The sequence below is a fragment of the Oncorhynchus keta genome, chromosome 31 (genome assembly GCF_023373465.1).
Source record: "Oncorhynchus keta strain PuntledgeMale-10-30-2019 chromosome 31, Oket_V2, whole genome shotgun sequence".
NCBI lineage: Eukaryota > Metazoa > Chordata > Actinopteri > Salmoniformes > Salmonidae > Oncorhynchus > Oncorhynchus keta.
In genome coordinates this window covers 3,185,418-3,205,713 of record NC_068451.1, presented here as the reverse complement: position 1 = coordinate 3,205,713, position 20,296 = coordinate 3,185,418, and the positions used below count along the sequence as shown (strand labels likewise).

Genomic DNA, 20,296 nt, shown 5'->3' with positions numbered 1-20,296 from the left:
CCGATGTATCTCTAGAGAAACTGTGTGATGTACGCAATGAGCTCACAGAAAAAAAACGAATGTAAAGTAATACTGCAATAAATGTGGCACAGTAATTAACTTCTTGTCCTGAATTCAAAGTGTTGTGTTTGAGGCAAATCCAATACAACAGATTACTGAGTACCACGAACCATACTTTAAAGCATTGTTGTGCAGCAACATGTTATGGGTATGCTTGTAATCGTTACGGACTGGGGAGTTTTTCAGGATAAAAAGAAACAGAATGGAGCAAAAGCCTTGTCAGAATTTCTGTTCGTCATTTCAGAGAGTTTCGCTATCGGAGCGTTCAGAGCGTACTCTGGACACTGACTGAGTAGGGTTGCTCCGAGCGTTCTGACCTCACAACGGCAGTCAAGCACCCAAGCTAACGTTGTCTACTTCCAGACACAAATGAGAATCTCACTCTGACCATTTTACTTGCCCTATCACACCTGGTTTGGATGTTATCGAGAGCGTTGGTAATGGCAAATGTTATATCTTTCAAAAACGGCACGGTAGAGAGGGCTGTCACAGCTCATGTTATAGACAGAAGCATGCTACATGGCCGACCAATCCAAACTCATCGCCCGGCATGTCCAGCCCAGCCATTATCTCAGCCAAACTAATTGAACAGTCCAGGTGTGCAAAGCTCTATAGGCCTACCCAGAAACACTCATGAAACTTTCTGATGACACTGTATGTCAGGAACCAGTAGGTAGACGTGGACCAGTAACCAGAAAGTGTGCACTGAACTGCATACTAGAGTAGAGGGCTGCTGGGTCAGGATCATTACCATCCACTACCTTTGTGCTATTGAGCAAGTTAACCCAATTGCTCCAGGGGCTGATGGTGTGTGTGTGTGTGTGTGCGCGCTCTACCTGATCCAATATGATGTTTTATGAAAGTATGTCATTTTTATATTGCCTGAATCCTGAGAAATGTTTTGATAATTGTGTTCACAGAAATGAGAGACAAGCTGCGGAAGTGGAGGGAGGATAACCACAGAAACAGTGAGCAAATTGTGGATGTCGGTGAAGAATTGATAAATGAGCATGCGTCCAAACTTGGAGATGACAGTAAGTACATATGCATTAAATCAAGGCTCACAGCAGAACAATTTCTAGTGCTGTTGTAGTAGGCAGAGTCTGTTTGTACACAATGATCCACAACACTAGCCATCCATCACAAGATGTTTGGGAGACAAGGACTTGATTTGTCAATTTGGTTTAATTCTTGATTTATTTTATTAATTGAAGAAAAAGGAGCATTATCATAGGAAGGATTTAAACTGATGTAGCCTAGACGTATAGGTGATGGAGATGTATAGTGTTTTCAGGCATCAAAGACAAACACAAAGCCAACATTTACAGTTAGGCATGTTCAATATAGACAACATTTAGTGGCAGAAGGGGAAATGAATTAATAGACTGTATTCTCAGTCTGGCAGAAAACATGCAAATACTGCAATCTAGATTTAATATAGACTGCTATGGTTTGTGGTTTCACTGCAACATGATTGCTAGAACAGGTTGTACAGTAAGCCTATGACTGATTCGGTCTTGTCACAGTTCTCTGCTCAAGGAAGGGCATCAATCTCTCAAATGACTGGTTGTCCAATGATTGATTTATTCAGTATGGAATGAAGGAGTACTGGCTGTTCTTTTGTACAGGCATAGAATAGCAGGGAACCAACATGAGCTCATAAGTATACTGCTGGAGAGATGATTAAGCCTGTGTTATGCTGTGAAGACATTGTATACATGTAGTTCTTTACTCAGTACTTTGTTGAAGCACATTTGGCAGCGGTTACAGCCTCGAGTCTTCTTGGGTATGACGCTACAAGCTTGGCACTCCTGTATTTGGGGAGTTTCTCCCATTCTTCTCTGCAGATCCTTTCAAGCTCTGTCAGGTTGGTTGGGGAGCGTCGTTGCACAGCTGTTTTCAGGTGTCTCACCAGAGGTGTTTGATCGGGTTCAAGTCTGGGCTTTGGCCGGGCCACTCATGGACATTCGGAGACTTGTCCCGAAGCCACTCCTGCGTTGTCTTGGCTGTGTCCATATGGTCGTTGTCCTGTTGGAAGGTGAACCTTTGCCCAGTCTGAGGTCCTGAGCACTCTGGAGCAGGTTTTCATCAAGGTTCCCTCTGTACTTTCATCCGTTCATCTTTCCTTCAATCCTGACTAGTCTCCCAGTCCCTGCCACTGAAAAACATCCCCATAGCATGATGCTGCCGTCACAATGCTTCACCATAGGGATGGTGCCAGGTTTCCTCCAGATGTGACCCTTGGCATTCAGGTCAAAGAGTTCAATTTTGTTTCATCAGACCAGATAATCTTGTTTCTCATGGTCAGTCTTTCGGTGCCTTTTGGCAAACTCCAAGCGAGCTGTCGTGCCTTTTACTGAGGAGTGGCTTCCGTCTGGCCACTCTACCATAAAGGTCTGATTGGTGGAATGTTACGGAGATGGTTGACCTATTGCAAAGCTCTCTCATCCCCACAGAGGTGCTCTGTCAGTGTGACCAGCCATGGGTGGGCCTTGGAGGGCGTAGGCCCACCTACTTGGCAGCCAAGCCCACCCACTGGGGAGCCAGGCCCAGCCAATCAGCATGCTTTTGTCCCCACAAAAGGGCTACCCCCCCCAGACGATCCGGTTGGACAAACTGTCAAATTCTCTAAAATGACGTTGGAGGCAGTTTATGGTAGAGAAATTAACATTCAATTCTCTGGCAACAGCTCAGACTGACATTTTAGAATGACCTTTTTATTGTCCCCCAGAACAAGATGTGTGTGATCATGCTGTTTAATCAGCTTCTTGATATTCCACGCCTATCAGGTAAAGGAGAAATGCTTACAAACAGGGATGTGAATGGTGGTGTGCTGTAGTCCATGATCAGCTCCTTTATCTTGCGGACATTGAGGGAGAGGTTGTTGTCCTGTATCCACACTGCCAGGTCTCTGACCACCTCCCTATAGGCTGTCGTTGCGGGTGATCAGGCCTGCCACTGTTTTATTTTTTGTTGTTGAATTTTTCTCCCCAATTTCGTGGTATCCAATTGTTTTTAGTAGCTACTATCTTGTCTCATCGCTACAACTCCCGCACGGGCTCGGGAGAGACGAAGATTGAAAGTCATGCTTCCTCCGATACACAACCCAACCAAGCCGCACTGCTTCTTAACACAGCGCGCATCCAACCCAGAAGCCAGCCACACCAATGTGTCGGAGGAAACACCGTGAACCTGGCAACCTTGGTTAGCGCACACTGCGCCCGTCCCGCCACAGGTGTCTCTGGTGCGCGATGAGACAAGGACATCCCTACCGGCCAAGCCCTCCCTAACCCGGACGACGCTAGGCCAATTGTGCGTCGCCCCACGGACCTCCCGCTCGCGGCTGATTACGACAGAGCCTGGGCGCGAACCCAGAGTCTCTGATGGCATAGCTGGCGCTGCAGTACAGCGCCCTTAACCACTGCGCCACCCGGGAGGCCTCCGCCACTGTTTTCATCAGCAAACGTAATGATGGTGTTTGAGTCATGCACTTCTTCTTGTAGCTCTTTTTGGAGCATTGGTAACGTGTCTGTCTCTGGCACTTTGAATGCCTAGTTCTCACCTCGGAAAGCTTATACTTCCCACCCAAAACGCCACAATATTGATACATTTCTCATGTAATTTGATCGATTTGTTTGTGAAAATCAATTTGTGGTCCAGAAGTGGGGCAGTTGGCGCCTCAATACCTTTACTTTTTCCACTTTTTGTTGTTTTACAGTCTGAATTTAAAATGGAATCAAATGAGATTTTTGGTCACTGGCCTACACACAGTAACCCATAATGTCAAAGTGGAATTATGTTTTTCAAAAAAGGCTGAAATGGCTTGAGTCAATAAGTATTCAGCCCCTTTGTTATGGCAAGCCTAAATAAGTTCAGGAATACAAGTTTGCTTAACAAGTCACATTCAGTGGCAAGGAAAAGTATGTGAACCATTGGTCATAGAATTTGATCTGATCATCTAATTCATAACCATCCAAACACAGTCTGCTTAGACTAAGAACACACCAACAGTTATACGTTTTCATGTCTTTATTGAACACACCTTGTAAACATTCACAGTGCAGAGTGGGAAAAGTTTGTCAACCCTTGGATTTAATAACTGGTTGACCCTCCTATGGCAGCAATAACCTCAACCAAATGTTTTCTGTAGTTGCAGATCAGACCTGCACAATGGTCAGGAGGAATTTTGGACCATTCCTCTTTGCAAAACTGTTTCAGTTCAGCAATATTCTTGGGATGTCTGGTGTGAACCGCTTTCTTGAGGTCATGCCGCAGCGTCTCAATCGTGTTGAGGTCAGGACTCTGGGCCACTCCAGAAGGCATATATTCCTTTGAAGCCATTCTGTTTTGGGTCGTTGTCCTGTTGCATCACCCAACTTCTGTTGAGCTTCAATTGTCGGACAGATAGCATTACGTTCTCCTGCAAAATGTATTGATAAACTTGGGAGTTCATTTTTCCATCAATGATAGCAAGCTGGGGCCTCCCGGGTGGCGCAGTGGTCTATGGCAGTGCTAGCTGTGACACCAGAGAGTCTGGGTTCGAGCCCAGGCTCTGTCGCAGCCGGCCGCAACCGGGAGGTTCATGGGTCAACGCACAATTATCCCAGTGTCGTCAGGGTTAGGGAAGGTTTAGCTGGCAGGGATATCCTTGTCTCATCTCGCACTAGTGACTCCTGTGGCGTGCCGGGCGCAGTGCACGCTGACCAGGTCGCCAGGTGTGTGGTGTTTCCTCCGACACATTGGTGAGGCTGGCTTCCGGGTTGGATGTGCGTTGTCAAGGAGCAGTGCGGCTATGTTGTGTTTCGGAGGACGCATACCTCTTGACCTTCGCCTCTCCCGAGTCAGTGCGGGAGTTGCAGCGATGCGACAAGACAGAGCACCACTACTACCAATTGGATACCACGAAATTGGGGGAGAAAAAGGGGCGTTATAAAAAATAAAAGAATGCATGCAGCAAGGCAGCCCTCTACCATACTTTACAGTTGGGATGAGCTTTTGATGTTGGTGTGCTGTGCCATTTTTTTTTCCCTCCTTCCAAACAATTCTACTTCAGTTTCATCTGTCCACAGAATATTTTGCCAGTAGTGCTGTGGAACATCCAGGTGCTCTTTCTACAGAAGCAAAAATAATGTTTTTGAAGTTTAAAATGAAGAGAAGGGAGGGCTAGAAATGTAATGTTTGGAAAATATTTGAAGTGGTAAGAGGATGGTAGCAGTGCCAGCTATGTTGTGTGAGGATGTTGAAGCACTACATAAATTCAACAGTCACAAGATGGGAGTTCAAATAGGCCTATGGAATGTCAAGGAAACTGTGGTCTACTGTTTAAATGTGTTGAATGGAAACTGAAATCTGGACACTGACTGTAAGTCTATAACATCACCCACATAACCTTATTAATAACTCGTACAGAATTAAGCATTTCTTGCTGTACAATTATACACCAAATGTAGACAAAATTTGAACTTGGGAACAGGAGTGAGAAATATGATTTATTTATTTCTCTGTCTTGAGAGAATGCAATGCTCAATTATATACCATCTGTAGAGGTGCTGTCTTTATCATAAAAGCTAGTATTTCAATCACATAAAATATGCACCAATGCTGAACTGAAATCTTATGTCTTTTTCACAGCTTTCTTTTTCCTTACATCCAGTCAAACTGATGTCATTTGGACATTTAGCGTTATTTTTTTAACATTGTATTTTCTCCCCAGTCCCTAAATGTATTTGCTCCGTGAATGACCGAGAGAACTTGACTGATGTCAACTAAATTGAAGCATTAATTCTAAATCAAATCAAATCAAATGTTATTTGTCACATACACATGGTTAGCAGACGTTAATGCGAGTGTAGCGAAATGCTTGTGCTTCTAGTTCCGACAATGCCGTAATAACCAACAAGTAATCTAACTAACAATTCCAAAACTACTGTCTTATACACAGTGTAAGGGGATAAAGAATATGTACATAAGGATATATGAATGAGTGATGGTACAGAGCAGCATACAGTAGATGGTATCGAGTACAGTATATACATATGAGATGAGTATGTAGACAAAGTAAACAAAGTGGCATAGTTAAAGTGGCTAGTGATACATGTATTACATAAGGATGCAGTCGATGATGTAGAGTACAGTATATACGTATGCATATGAGATGAATTGTAAAGTAACATTATATAAGGTAGCATTGTTTAAAGTGGCTAGTGATATATTTACATTTCCCATCAATTCCCATTATTAAAGTGGCTGGAGTTGGGTCAGTGTCAATGACAGTGTGTTGGCAGCAGCCACTCAATGTTAGTGGTGGCTGTTTAACAGTCTGATGGCCTTGAGATAGAAGCTGTTTTTCAGTCTCTCGGTCCCAGCTTTGATGCACCTGTACTGACCTCGCCTTCTGGATGATAGTGGGGTGAACAGGCAGTGGCTCGGGTGGTTGATGTCCTTGATGATCTCCTAGGAACGCGAAGCGATGCGGCCATCTCTGTCGGCGCCGGAAGTATCGATCTATTACATTATTCTGTTGAGCAAGGGTTTATTTAGTATTCTCGGCAACATAAAATGACAAAGGGGAAGCTACATGTATCTATTATATAGACAAGTTGACTAACAAATAGCCAACCAAAATGTTGAAAACATCTAAATCAGGCAAAACAAAATTCTGCACCCCCCTGTCAAAAAAATCATTCTGCTGTCTTTGACTGTAGTGCTTTCAGTATTTATTTTTCAATAAATTTGCAAGAATTTCTAAAAACATGTTTTCACTTTGTCATTATGCGGTATTGTGTGTAGATAGGTGAGGAGAAAAATCTATTTCATCCATTTTGAATCCAGACGAACAAAATGTGTAATTCAAGGGGTATGACTACTTTGAAGGCACTAGTGTAGCCTCAAGTTGTTATTTTTAATCCAAAATAATCCTTTTCCACCTCAAGGCAAACAGTATAGGCTAGTATCTTTAAAGCTGTAATCCGTTTGAAACCGCCACATTCGTTTGGGTTATAACAACAAATAGTCACTTGAGACACTGTTAGAACAGAGGGGTATACTTACAAAGCAGGATCAATAAGTGAGCCAGCTATCATTGAAAAGCAACCAGAAATGACACATTTCTCATTCATTAAAAAAGCCGAACTTGTGTTTTTGTCCATTGAATCAATTAGACCAAGTTTCTTTATAAAAATGTTGTTATCCAAATATTTAGGCTAGTTAGCGAACTCCTGAATCCTACTTTGTAGTATACCCCTCTGCAGAATATGTACTGCGATTTTTAATTTTTATTTTTTTTGCGACGATGAACATTCCTCCGTTTCATCAACAAGACAAAAAGGATAAGACGCTGGATCGAACAGTGGTCTTTGACCTTATTCACCTCCAGCTTTAATGTGTCACAAGTTCTCAGAAGCCTAGGCCTATTCAGTATTTTTAGTAGACTTACCAATGTGACTCAACTTTTTTTTAATTGAATGATGCAGAAGCTTGGTAAGCCCGTTCTTGATTAAAAAAAGAACCCATATGTGATGGTTGGTAGCGGTGCACTCAGGTTTGCATTTTGACTATGTAAAAGCCTGCTGGTATCTCACTATGTAGTCTTGCTGAACGACTCTGTGAAAGTCTATTTTCCTTGTACTCATTATGATTCATTCATTAGTCTTTATAGAGCAGGGTAAACACTTAACACGCCCCAGTTTTATTGAAACCAGTTCTTAAATTGGCTGTGAAACAAGATGGCAATTATCAAACAAGAGTTGGAATCATAAAAAGGCAAGAAACTTCAGGCGTTTTGTTTGTTTTGGCATATCAGTTTTCTTGTTGGGTTTTATTGTCCTTTCTCAGTTTACAGTTAGACAGCATTTGGCAGAGGACGTCTGGGGTGGTTGTCAAAACAGACATTTAGCATTAATTCCATTAATTGGATCCATTAGCCAAGCCTATTATTAATCACTGTCTTTTACGGTTACAGTTGATTGATTGAATAAGCACTTCAATAAACATTTCCTCTTTATTTTAGAACCACTGGATGAAATGTGTCGGGCAATGTTGATAACCGTTGTGAATAAGGCGTCGCACCGTAACTGGTTAGGGGTATCACAGCGAAGTGGGGGGGGGAAATGACATAATATTCCGTTGCCTTGGATAACAGCTGTGTAAGCTTTCTTTCTCTGTGTGTTAGGAAAGGGCTACGTAACATTGTCTTTTATATGGAGTTGTACATTATCTTATGATGTTTAGAACATGTTCTATGAAGAACGAAATCTTCGAATACCAGCAGAATTTGATCTATAAAGCCTTAACATGGTCAGTGGTCTTTCACCATGATTGATTCTCTAAATTAAGCTTAATATAACTTTTTTGTTGTTGTTTTGAACTGCATAAAACATAAACGAGAGAGATTTTCCCTTCTCCATCCAGTCCTGTAAATACATGGTTTTATTTCTATGCTGCACATATAGTTGATTATTAATAAAAACGAGTGAGGATTGAGAGAAATTCTAGAGGTCGACCGATTATGATTTTTCAACACCGACACCGATTATTGGAGAACCCAAAAAAGCAGATACCAATTAATCGGTCAAGTTTATTTATTTATTTATTTTTTAACTATTTATTTGTAATAATAACAAATACAAGAATACTGAATGAACACATTTATTTTAACTTAATATAATACGTAAAAAAATCATTTTAGCCTCAAATAAATGATGAAACATGTTCAATTTGGTTTGTTTTTGCATTATTTAAAGTGTTGGAGAAGAAAGTAAAAGTGCAATATTTGCCATGTAAGAAAGTTGACGTTTAAGTTCCTTGCTCAGAACTTAAGAACATATTAAAGCGGTGGTTCCTTTTCACATGAGTCTTCAATATTCCCAGGTAAAAAGTTTTAGGTTGTAGTTATTATAGGAATTATAGGACTATTTCTCTCTACCATTTGTATTTCATATACCTTTGACTATTGGGTGTTCTTATAGGCACTTTAGTATTTCCAGTGTAACAGTATAGCTTTCGTCCCTCTCCTCGCCCTTACCTTGGCTCGAACCAGGAACACATCGACAACAGCCACCCTCGGAGCATCGTTACCCGCCTCTGCAAAAGCTTTTTTTCTAGCTAGCCATTTCACATAAACAGCACATCATAAACAGCGCAATGCTTGAAGCACAGCGAAGAGCTGCTGGCAAATGCAGGAAAGTGCTGTTTGAATGAATGCTTACGAGCCTCCTGCTGCCTACCATCGCTCAGTCAGACTGCTCTATCAAATATCAAATCATAGACTTAATTATAATATAACAAACACACAGAAATATGAGCATTAAGTCATTAATATGGTCAAATCCGGAAACTATCATTTCGAAAATAAAACGTTTATTCTTTCAGTGAAATCCGGAACCGTTCCGTATTTTATTGAAAGGGTGGCATCCCTAAGTCTAGATATTGCTGTTACATTGCACAACCTTCAATGGTATGTCATAATTATGTACAATTCTGGTTAATTAATTACGGTCTTTGTTAGGAATAAATGGTCTTCACACAGTTCGCAACGAGCCATGCGGCCCAAACTGCTGCATATACCCTGACTCTGCTTGCACTGAACGCAAGAGAAGTGTCACAATTTCCCTAGTTAAAAGAAATTAATGTGAGCAGGCAATATTAACTAAATAGGCAGGTTTAAAAAAATATACTTGTGTATTGATTTTAAAGAAAGGCAATGATGTTTATGGTTAGGTATACATTGCTTTTTTTCACGAATGCACTTGTTAAATCATCACCCGTTTGGCAAAGTAGGCTGTGATTCGATGATAAATTAACAGGCACCGCATCGACTATATGCAACACAGGACAAGATAACCACACATGGTTGATGATGTTACTAGTTTAACTAGTTATTATGTTAAGATTGATTGTTTTTTACAAGATAAGGTTAATGCTAGCTAGCAACTTACCTTGGCTTCTTGCTGCACACGCTTAACAGATAGTCAGCCTGCCACGCATTCTCCTTATGGAGTGCATTGTAGTCGGCCACAATCGGTGTCTAAAAATGCCGATTACCGATTGTTATGAAAGCTTGAAATCAGCCCTAATTTATCGGCCATTCCGATTAATCGGTCGACCTCTACGTGAAAGCAATTCCCCAGGATTCAAGGGCTAGATAGCAGACATTACTTTAGGACTGAGTGGTGTTATGAGTTTCTGGGTTGATAGGAAACTATGACTAGATAGCAGGCAGACATTTTCCCTGTTCAAGATATTGTCATATGCAAATGAAAGTGAAAAGTTTGAAGTGAATGCCCACAGTTGAAAAGAAGCATGCTTTTGGAGAGCAGATGGGGCCTAAATCCCTATTCCTGTTGAGGCATCACTTAGGGCCAGCTCATGTCCTTCCTATGATCCAGTAGAAAAATACGAAAGCACTTTGTTAGAACTAATACTGTATTAACAGTCTGACTATGTCAATTGATCATGTTTTGATGTTCGGCCTGACACTACTGGAATATTAAAACAGTGCTTTTTCTCCTGTGCCCAGTATGGATAATTTATGAGCAGGTGATGATCGCTGCGCTGGACTGCAGTCGGGATGATTTGGCTTGGGTAAGTAAACTACCGACAACTGCCACACACACCCAGCGACCTCAAAACCCATCTCTCACAGTCATTTGTACTTCATCACCCCCATTGCCAAATGTGAAAATATTTTTATTTGGCCAAAAATATTACCCCATTTGTCTGTACTTTGGAAAAAAACATTTGCTGAGCAGTGTTGGAATAATGGAGGGTAAAAAAACTCGCTATAAAAACTCGCTATAGACAGTGTTAGTTGTAAACCTTTATGGAGTTTAACTCCCCCTTTCCTTGTTGAGTCATCTGCCATCACAGTGTTAACTAATAGATATGTTACAGATTGTGTTACTGAAAGTGCCTTCAGAAAGTATTCACACCCCTTGACTTTTTACACATTTTGTTGTTACAAGGTGGGATTAAGATGTATTTAATTATATTTTTTGTCAATTATCTACACAAAGTAATCTGTAATGTCAGTGGAAGAAAAATGTGTACATTTGTAAAATAATTATGAAAAATAGAACACTAATATAGCTTGATTACATGAGTATCCATCCACCAGAGTCAATACATGTTAGAATCACCTTAGGCAGTGATTTTAAGAGTCTTAATGGGTAAGTCTCTTAAGAGCTTTGCACAGCTGGATTGTACAGTATTTACACATTATTATAAAAACACAACAATAAACAACTTGAGAGAATAACATTTTAAAAATCATTTCTAGACTAGGCCACTCAGGATCATTCAGTGTCGTCTTGGTAAGCAATTCCAGTGTAGATTTCAAGGGCTGTGAATAGTTTCTGAAGACACCATGATTTTTCCTCCCACATATTTTGTTGATTGAACAAAGGGGAGAGATTGATACAAATGACCTTGTCCATCCAGTCCATCCATATTGATTATTGTTAATAATAGTGTCAGGTTTGAGGACAGAAATTGTACTTTAAAGCAATTTCTCAGGATTCAAGGGCTTTATGAAAATGTATTACATTTTAATATGACGAGAGCAAAAAGTTAAGACCACCACACTTTTCTAATATAACATTGGGAATTTAAAACCAAAGTTATTTTTAATGAGTGTTTTTATCCAGTTTATTTTTAAGATCTGATTATTTGCAAATCCAGCACATGATAAAATTAGATTATTCTGTTTTACTCATTTTAGTACTGAATCGTAATTTATGGGTTGATGGGTTTCTGGGTTGATGACGAACCATGCCTAGATAGCAAACAGACATTATTTTAGGACCTAATGGTGGTTGAGCGGGTATGAGTTTCTGGGTTGATAAGAAACCATGCCTAGATAGCAGAAATTCATAATTTTTCCTGTTCAAGATATTCTCATATGCAAACGCAAGTGAAACGTTTGAAGTGAATGCCCACAGTTGAAAAGAAGCATGCTAGGAGAGCAGATGGGGCCTATTCCTGTTGAGGCATCACTTAGGGCCATCTTCTGTCCCTCAATCAAATTTGCGTTGTTGAATATAAAATTTGTTCCTGCTCAGTTTGATTTAAATTGAAGGGTGCATGATCACTGCAAAGAGCAGGAACCAATGGCATTACCGTAGATGTTTAGATTTGAATTCAATCAAATTTGCATTGTGGAAATATAACATTGTTCCTGCTTAGTTTGATTTAAATCAAAACATGCATTCCCCACTCTTCTGGACTGATTTGAATCTGGCTAAATGTACTATTGAAGCCTAGTTAATGTCCTGTCAGTTTTGCTCATATCTGCTTAAAATTGAGTGATTACATAAACTAAAATCATTTTATGGGTGATTGGAATAGTATGTGAGGATGTTTTGCAACGATTCCCTATGCATTGCAAAGAATATTGGCTAAGACAACTAGATTACGGAAAGTTGTCCAATCACCTGCTCCCAGTGAGAAAGACCATGAATGTTGTTGGACAGGTCAAAAGATCCAGGCTGCAGGACAGACTTTCCATCTCATCCAGGATATCGTTGGACATGACGATAACGATTCCTCACCTCTGTCATGAGTGTGTGAAAAAACAAACTATAGTTCCCTCATAGAGAAAAAAACTAACTCACCGTAAAGAGCATCCTGCCTCTCCTTTTTATAGTAAAAAGTGGTGAACTGTGGGTAGCCAAAAGACAACATGGTCTTCAACCACGTCAACTGCCGATTTTCACACAAGTTCTTCAGGACTGTGTTGTTTATCTTTTATCATGGATCCCATGAATGGAAACCATCAAATATCCCTCATGCCCTGCTCTCAATTGTCTGGGTGGACAGGAATGCATCATCAAAAAAAACACAACACTGCATATGACATCTCAAAACCATTCATGTTTTACAAGGATACAGTATATTTGTTTGTGTTTAAAGATGCAGTGCATGTAATACGCTGTCGCTGGTGGAGAACAGCAGGCAGTGGAAGCAGTAGTCGGCTGCAAGCATCGCAGCCACAGAGCTTTCTTTTAAAACTTTCAGGTTGAAATGATCGTGTTATTTTCTCCCTAGCTTTGATGTAAGTCCCCAAGCGCAGGTGTTGGTCTTCCATCCATTAATATCCCATTTTGCTAGAAAATTCATTTTGAAAACCGTTTCAGATGTAGTATGTTAGCCATCCTGATCAGAGCGATTTTGTAAATCAGAGCGTTTTTAAAGTAGAAGCAGAATTTGTACAGCGCCTTCATAAACTAATTCAACTGCCAAAAGGCGGAAGATGACATGTGACGTCCACAGGCAGAGTCCTTCCTGCCTAAAGAAAAACATCCTGTGGCGTACTGCAATAGCATCGAATAGTCCCCACGATATGCAACTGTTCAGGGTAAGTCAGGAACAAACACACAGTCAGTCAGGAAAGCAAACGCTAGCTTTTTCAAACAGAAATGTACATCCTGTAGCTCTAACTCCAAAAAGTTTTGGGACACTGTAAAGTGAGCACCTCCCAGCTGCCCACTGCACTGAGGCTAGGAAACACTGTCACCACCGATAAATCTATGACCATCTATAATTTTCTATGGCTGGCCACGCTTTCCACCTGGCTTACCCCAACCCCGGCCAACAGCTCCGCACTCCCCGCAGCAACTTGCCCAAGTCTCCCCAGCTTCTCCTTCACCCAAATCCAGATGGCACATGTTCTGAAAGAGCTGCAAAACCTGGACCCGTACAAATCAGCTGGGCTAGACAATCTGGACCATCTCTTTCTAAAATTATCCGCCGCAATTGTTGCAACCCCTATTACCAGTCTGTTCAACCTCTTTCACATCGTCTGAGATCCCTTAAGATTGGAACGCTGCGGCGGTCATCCCCGTCTTCAAAGGGGGAGACATTCTAGACCCAAACTGTTATAGACCTATATCCATCCTGCCTCCCCCTTTTCTCCCCAATTTTGTGGTATCCAATTGTTAGTTACTATCTTGTCTCATCGCTACAACTCCCGTACGGGCTCGGGAGAGACGAAGGTTGAAAGCCATGTGTCCTCCGAAATACAACCCAACTGCTTCTTAACACAGCACGCATCCAACCTGGAAGCCAGATGCACCAATGTGTCGGAGGAAACACCGTGCACCTGGCAACCTGGTTAGCGTGCACTGCGCCCGGCATGCAACAGGAGTCGCTAGTACGCAATGAGACAAGGATATCCCTACCGGCCAAACCCTCCCTAACCCTGACGATGCTAGACCAATTGTGCGTCGCCCCATAGACCTTGCGGGCGCGGCCGGCTGTGACAGAGCCTGGGCGCGAACCCAGAGTCTCTGGTGTGCACAGCTAGCACTGTGATGCAGTGCCCTAGACCACTGCGCCACCAGGGAGGCAAAAAGCCCTGCCTTTCTAAAGTCTTCGAAAGCCATGTGAACAAACAGATGACTAACCATTTCAAATCCCACCGTACCTTCTCCGCTGTGCAATCCGGTTTCCAAGCTGGTCACGGGTGTACCTCAGCCACACTCAAGGTACTAAACGATATCGTAACCGCCATCGATAAAGATTGTACTGTACAGCCGTCTTCATCGACTCTGTCAATCACCGTATTCTTATCGGCAGACTCAACAGCCTTGGTTTCTCAAATGACTGCCTTGCCTGGTTCAACAACTACTTCTCCGACAGAGTTCAGTGTGTCAAATCGGAGGGACAATTTTGTCCGGAACTCTGGCTGTCTCTATGGGGGTGCCACAGGGTTCAATTTTCGGGCCGACTCTTTTCTCTGTATATATCATCGATGTTGCTCTTGCTGCGGGTGTTTCTCCGATCCACCTCTATGCAGACGACACCATTCTGTATACATCTGGCCCTTCTTTGGACACTGTTAACAAACCTCCAAACGGTTCTGACTTAGAATATGTGGACAACTATAAATACCTAGGTGTCTGGTTAGACTGTAAACTCTCCTTCCAGACTCATATTAAGCATCTCCAATCCAAAATTAAAACTAGAATCAACTTTATATTCCGCAACAAAGCCTCCTTCACTCATGCTGACAAACATACCCTCATAAAACTGACTATCCTATTGATCCTTGACTTCGGCAATGTCATTTACAAAATAGCCTCCAAATTGGATGCAGTCTATCACAGTGCCATCTGTTTTGTCACCAAAGCCCCATATACCACCCACCACTGCGACCTGTATGCTCTAATCGGCTGGAACTCGCTACATATTCGTCGCCAGACCCACTGGCTCCAGGTCATCTCTAAGTCTTTGCTAGGTAAAGCTCCGCCTTATCTCAGCTCACTGGTCACGATAATATATCTCCCCGGGCATCCCCAAAGCTAACACCTCCTTTGGCTCCCTTTCCTTACAGTTCCATGCTGCCAATGACTGGAACGAGTTGCAAAAATCGCTGAAGCTGGAGTCTTATCTCACTCTAACTTTAAACATCAGCTATCCAAGCAGCTTACCGATTGCTGCAGCTGTACATAGCCCATCTGTAAATATCCCACCCAATCTACCTACCTCATCCCCATATAGTTTTTGTTTACTTTTCTGCTCTTTAGCACACCAGTATTTGTACTTGCATATCTCCAATGTTAATTTACTAAATTGTAATTACTTGCTACTATGGCCTATTTATTGCCTTACCTCCTCACGCCATTTGCACACACTGTATATAGACTTTCTTTTTTTCTATTGTGTTATTGACTGTACACTTGTTTATTCCATGTGTAACTCTGTGTCGCACTGCTTTACTTTATCTTGGCCAGGTCGCAGTTGTAAATGAGAACTTGTTCTCAACTAGCCTACCTGGTGAAATAAAAAAAATTACTCCGATGCACAAGTCATGTCAATGAGTTTGAAGGGCGGGAGAAAGGCACAGCGAGGCTGCCTTTCCCCAGGCCTCCTTGCTCAAATTTGTGAAGTAAGTACATGTTCAGACATCGATTATATCATGCATAAAAAGCATGACAAAATTATTATTGATCAAACATATTTATTTTTCATTAGTTCTATTTTTAGTAATTTCAGAGTAGGCCCTGCTTACCCTGACCGCATGTCACTCGGGCTGTGTATGTTAATATATTCTAATTTTCATCAACATGCCCAGACGATCAGGCGGAGTATTTCAATGCTGAAAGGAGGCTCAGGGAAATACATTATTTCAAAAATTATTGGGCGGTGTTGGGCCGGTAACCGGAAGGTCTTAACCCTAATTTCTTCTGTGGGGCATATAAAATCTGCGTTGCGGAAAACGCAGACGGAATCACGGAATCCACATTGTCTAAAGTAATTCAGAAATATTCCAATATGTTTTTAACTTAGTAGGAAATCAACTAAAGGTATTAGAAAATGTGTTAATTTGTTGAAGTTAATCATAAGACATGAATATACATCAGTGATACTTATTTTCCTGCAACCATGGGCACAGGAATGCCCATGTTTGTGCAGTATGTCAAGTCTGCACTTTGTGTAGCCCTTAGTGATAATGATAATCTTCTGCTGATAAATGGAAAGGCTTTCCCCAAAACCTTTTTAAACTGAATGTTAACTGGCAGAATGACATCATTATTTGCATCAATTCAGAGGCCATTTGTTTTGCAAACTCTACAATCACATGAGCGCTACAGAAACACAGCTAACCAAACAACGGTCTCTGGATGGTGCTCACTTGTGAAAAAGGGTAACTACACCCAAAATGCAACATTCTTTCCCCCAGACCTCAAAAGTGGTGTCCTGATGTGGTTTACGTGTTGTTGTGGACTTGTTTTTGTTTTTAAGTGTGATAAAAAGGGAAAAACTGAAACCTGGAAAAACAAAAAGGAGAAAGCGGAATTTGGGAAAACATTTATTGTAATCAGGCACAAAATACAACAGATTTTAAAGTGCCCTACTCCTGTAAGTCGTTCTGGATAAGAGAATCTGCTAAATGACTCAAATGTAAATTTAATTTCTCACCTAACTAGCTGTAAGACATACTGTAAGACACATCCAGCCCTTAGTCACCAATGTGTAGTTCATATATGCATAATCTATGAGCAGAATTACTGTTTTACCTCAATTAGCCATAATATACTAATATATATGCCATTTAGCAGATGCTTTTATCCAAAGTAATACGTGCATACATTTTACGGTTAAATAAAGGTGAAATAAAAAATACATTTTATGTAGGGGTGGTCATGAAATCCCTAGTTTGTGCCATTTTCCCTACATTTCCCCCCCACGTTGTCCAATCCCTTAACAGTTAGAGTTCTCGTCAAAGAGCTTCAGCCCTTCACATTTGAGTGACAGCTATCAGGAGGCCTGCCCAGCGTTATCTGCGGGGCGGACCCAATGGCACAGTGGAAACCGCAGAGACCGATTTATAGAGCGAGCAATGACGTGGTGCACATATGTGATGAAGTCTGCAATTTTCAGGGGACCACTTTTGGTTCGTGAGTGCTAGTTTCAGAACTACTGGCAATAAAGTTTACAAAAGTAGCGGAGAATCTCTAAGATGAATGCACTAACTGTGTAAATTGCTCTGGATTAAGAGTGTCTGCTAAGTGACTTGAATGTAAATGCAAAATGTTATTTTTATAAAATTAAGAGTGATCATTTGCAGTGATTTAAAAAATACAATTGCAAAGACTGCATGGGGGCTTTAAGTAAAAGAAAGTGTATGTGTCCTGACTGTTTGTAGCATGTTGCACCCAGTCAACTCTAATGGCACCTTCCCTCTGCCCACTTCCCCTGCAGACTTGTCTACAGGAACTGAAGAGGCAGTTTCCAGGTAGCCAACGAGTGAAGCGATTAGCGGGCATGCGGCTGGAGGCTTTGGAAAAGTAAGCTTCAGAGTCTCTCACTGTAACATGGCTGAAAGACTGCATTCAAATGGATTTACCCTTTAATCAGTTTTTGACAGCACTCCTTTTGATTTGAACGAAACCTTCCATAAATATTTGCCTGTTGCAGAGGTGGTCAGAAAGTGACTTTGGCCTGAATGCCAAACATTCAAGAGATGAAGGTGCTCGGTTGAATGCATTCAGTTGTGCAACTGCCTTGGTATCCCCTTTCCTTTCCCTTTCAAAGTTGACCCATTGAGACATGTCTTCATCACTGGAAAAGAAAAACAGTTTAGATTTTTTTTATCATGAACAGATGAAGTTAATGAGAATGGATGAGTTGATGAGCGAGGTGAAGTGAAAGATTCATAATTATGTAATCACCAATTGTGAATTTAGAATAGGGCAGGGCATTCTTTTGTATTAATCTGTTCTCAAAATGGTATGTACCCTACAGTGCATTTAAAGTCTTCAGACTCCTTCCCTTTTTTCCCATATTACATTACAGCCTTATTCTAAGGTGGATAAAATTATTATTTATTCTCATCAATCTACACACTACCCCGATATGACGAAGCAAAAAGGTTTGTTTTTTTTAGAAACTTTTGCAAATTAACAATAAAAAAAAGAATATAACTTATTTACATAAGTATTCAGACACTTGCTATGAGACTCGAAATTGAGCTCAAGTGCATCCGGTTTCGATTGATCATTCTTGATGTTTCTACAATTAGATTGGAGTCCACTTGTGGTAAATTCAATTGTTTGGACATGATTTGGAAAGGCACATTCCTGTCTATATAAGGTCCCACGGTTGACAGTGCAGGTCAGAGCAAAAATCAAGCCATGAGGTCGAATTAATTGTCCGTAGAGCTCAGACGCAGGATTGTGTCGAGGCACAGATCTGGGGAATGGTACCACCTCTGCAGCATTGAAGGTCCCAAAGAACACAGTGGCCTCCATCATTCTTAAATGGAAGACGTTTGGTACCACCAAGACTCTTCCTTGAGCTGGCCGCCCAGCCAAACTGAGCAATCTGGGGAGAAGGGCCTTGGCCATGAATGACCTAGAACGCAGTGGTCACTCTGTCAGAGCTCCAGAGTTACTCTGTGGAGATGGGAGAACCTTCTAGAAGGACAACCATCTATGCAGCTCTCCACCAATTAAGCCAAACAGAAGCTACTCCTCAGGAAAAGGCACATGACAGCCTGCATAGAGTTTGCCAAAAGGCACCTAAAGATCTCTGTCCATGAGAAACAAGATTCTCTTATCTGATGACACCAAGATTGAACTCTTTGGCCTGAATGCCAAGTGTCACATCTGTAGGAAACCAGGCACCACTCATCACCTGGACAATTGTCATACCAACGGTGAAGTGTGGTGGCAGCAGCATGCTGTTTGGATGTTTTTCAGTGGCAGGGAACTGGGAGACTAGTCAGGATCGAGGGAAGGATGAATGGAGAACAGTACAGTGATCTTTGATGAAACCTGCTCTAGAGCGCTCAGGACCTTAAACTGGGGAGAATGTTCACCTTCCAACAGCACAACGACCCTAAGCTCACAGCCAACACAATGCAGGAGTGGCTTCGGGACAGGTCTCTGAATGTTGTTGAGTGGCCCAGCCAGAGCCCTGACTTGAACCCGATCGAACATCTCTGGAGAGACCTGAAAATAGCTGTGCATTGACGCTCCCCATCCAACCTGACAGAGCTTGAGAGGATAATAAACAGAAAAGGTTAGAAACTCCTCAAATACAGGTGTGCCAAGCTTGTTTGTCATGATGTGGTCTTGTGTGCAGATTGATAGGGGGGGACAATTAAACCATTTTAGAATCAGGCTGTGAAGTAACAATGTGAAATAAGTCAAGGGGTCTGAATGTTTAACGAACTGCACTATATATCAGTCCACCGAATCCAAATGAAATGTTGAGAGAGGAAGGGACTGCATCGTTTGGATACATCAAGCCGGTGACAATGCTACGATTATCAGCACAAAGTCATCAATGAGAGAGTAGGTGTGTCCAGACTTTTTACTGGCACTGTATATCTGGGGAAGGGTTTAAAACAATTTCTAGAGTGTTGAAAGTTTCCAAGAGCAACGTGATCTCCATTATTGGTAAATGGGAAAAATATGGAGCTACCCAGTCTCTGCCTAGAGCTGGGCGTTCGACCAAACTTAGCAACCAGGCAAGAAGGTAATTGGTCTTTCCGAAGGCATTGTATGTCTTAGAGCAATGTTTCCAAAACTTTTTAAGTTACTGAACCAACAATTGCATGTTTCTCTTCCTGGAGTACCCCTGAGGTACTCCCCCTATGGGCATCAGTAGCGCCTATGGTCTCATGTTTCTAATCAAGTGCCCCTCGTGGCTAGGCCAAGTACCCCCCCAGGGGTCCTAGTACCCCTGATTGGGAACTACTGTCTTAAGGTGATGGACTGTGCCATCCCAACGG

The 20,296-nt window shown here is 41.8% G+C and overlaps 1 protein-coding gene across 1 annotated transcript in view; it reads left to right on the top strand.

Moving 5' to 3' along the window:
* Positions 1-20,296, top strand: part of emc2 (ER membrane protein complex subunit 2) — a 52,506-nt gene that overhangs the window by 2,561 nt on the left and 29,649 nt on the right. Inside the window, exons 2-4 of the mRNA XM_052489333.1 lie at positions 981-1,094; positions 10,577-10,641; positions 17,761-17,846. Coding sequence (XP_052345293.1) covers positions 981-1,094; positions 10,577-10,641; positions 17,761-17,846 — 265 coding nt within the window. The remainder of the gene's footprint in view (positions 1-980; positions 1,095-10,576; positions 10,642-17,760; positions 17,847-20,296) is intronic.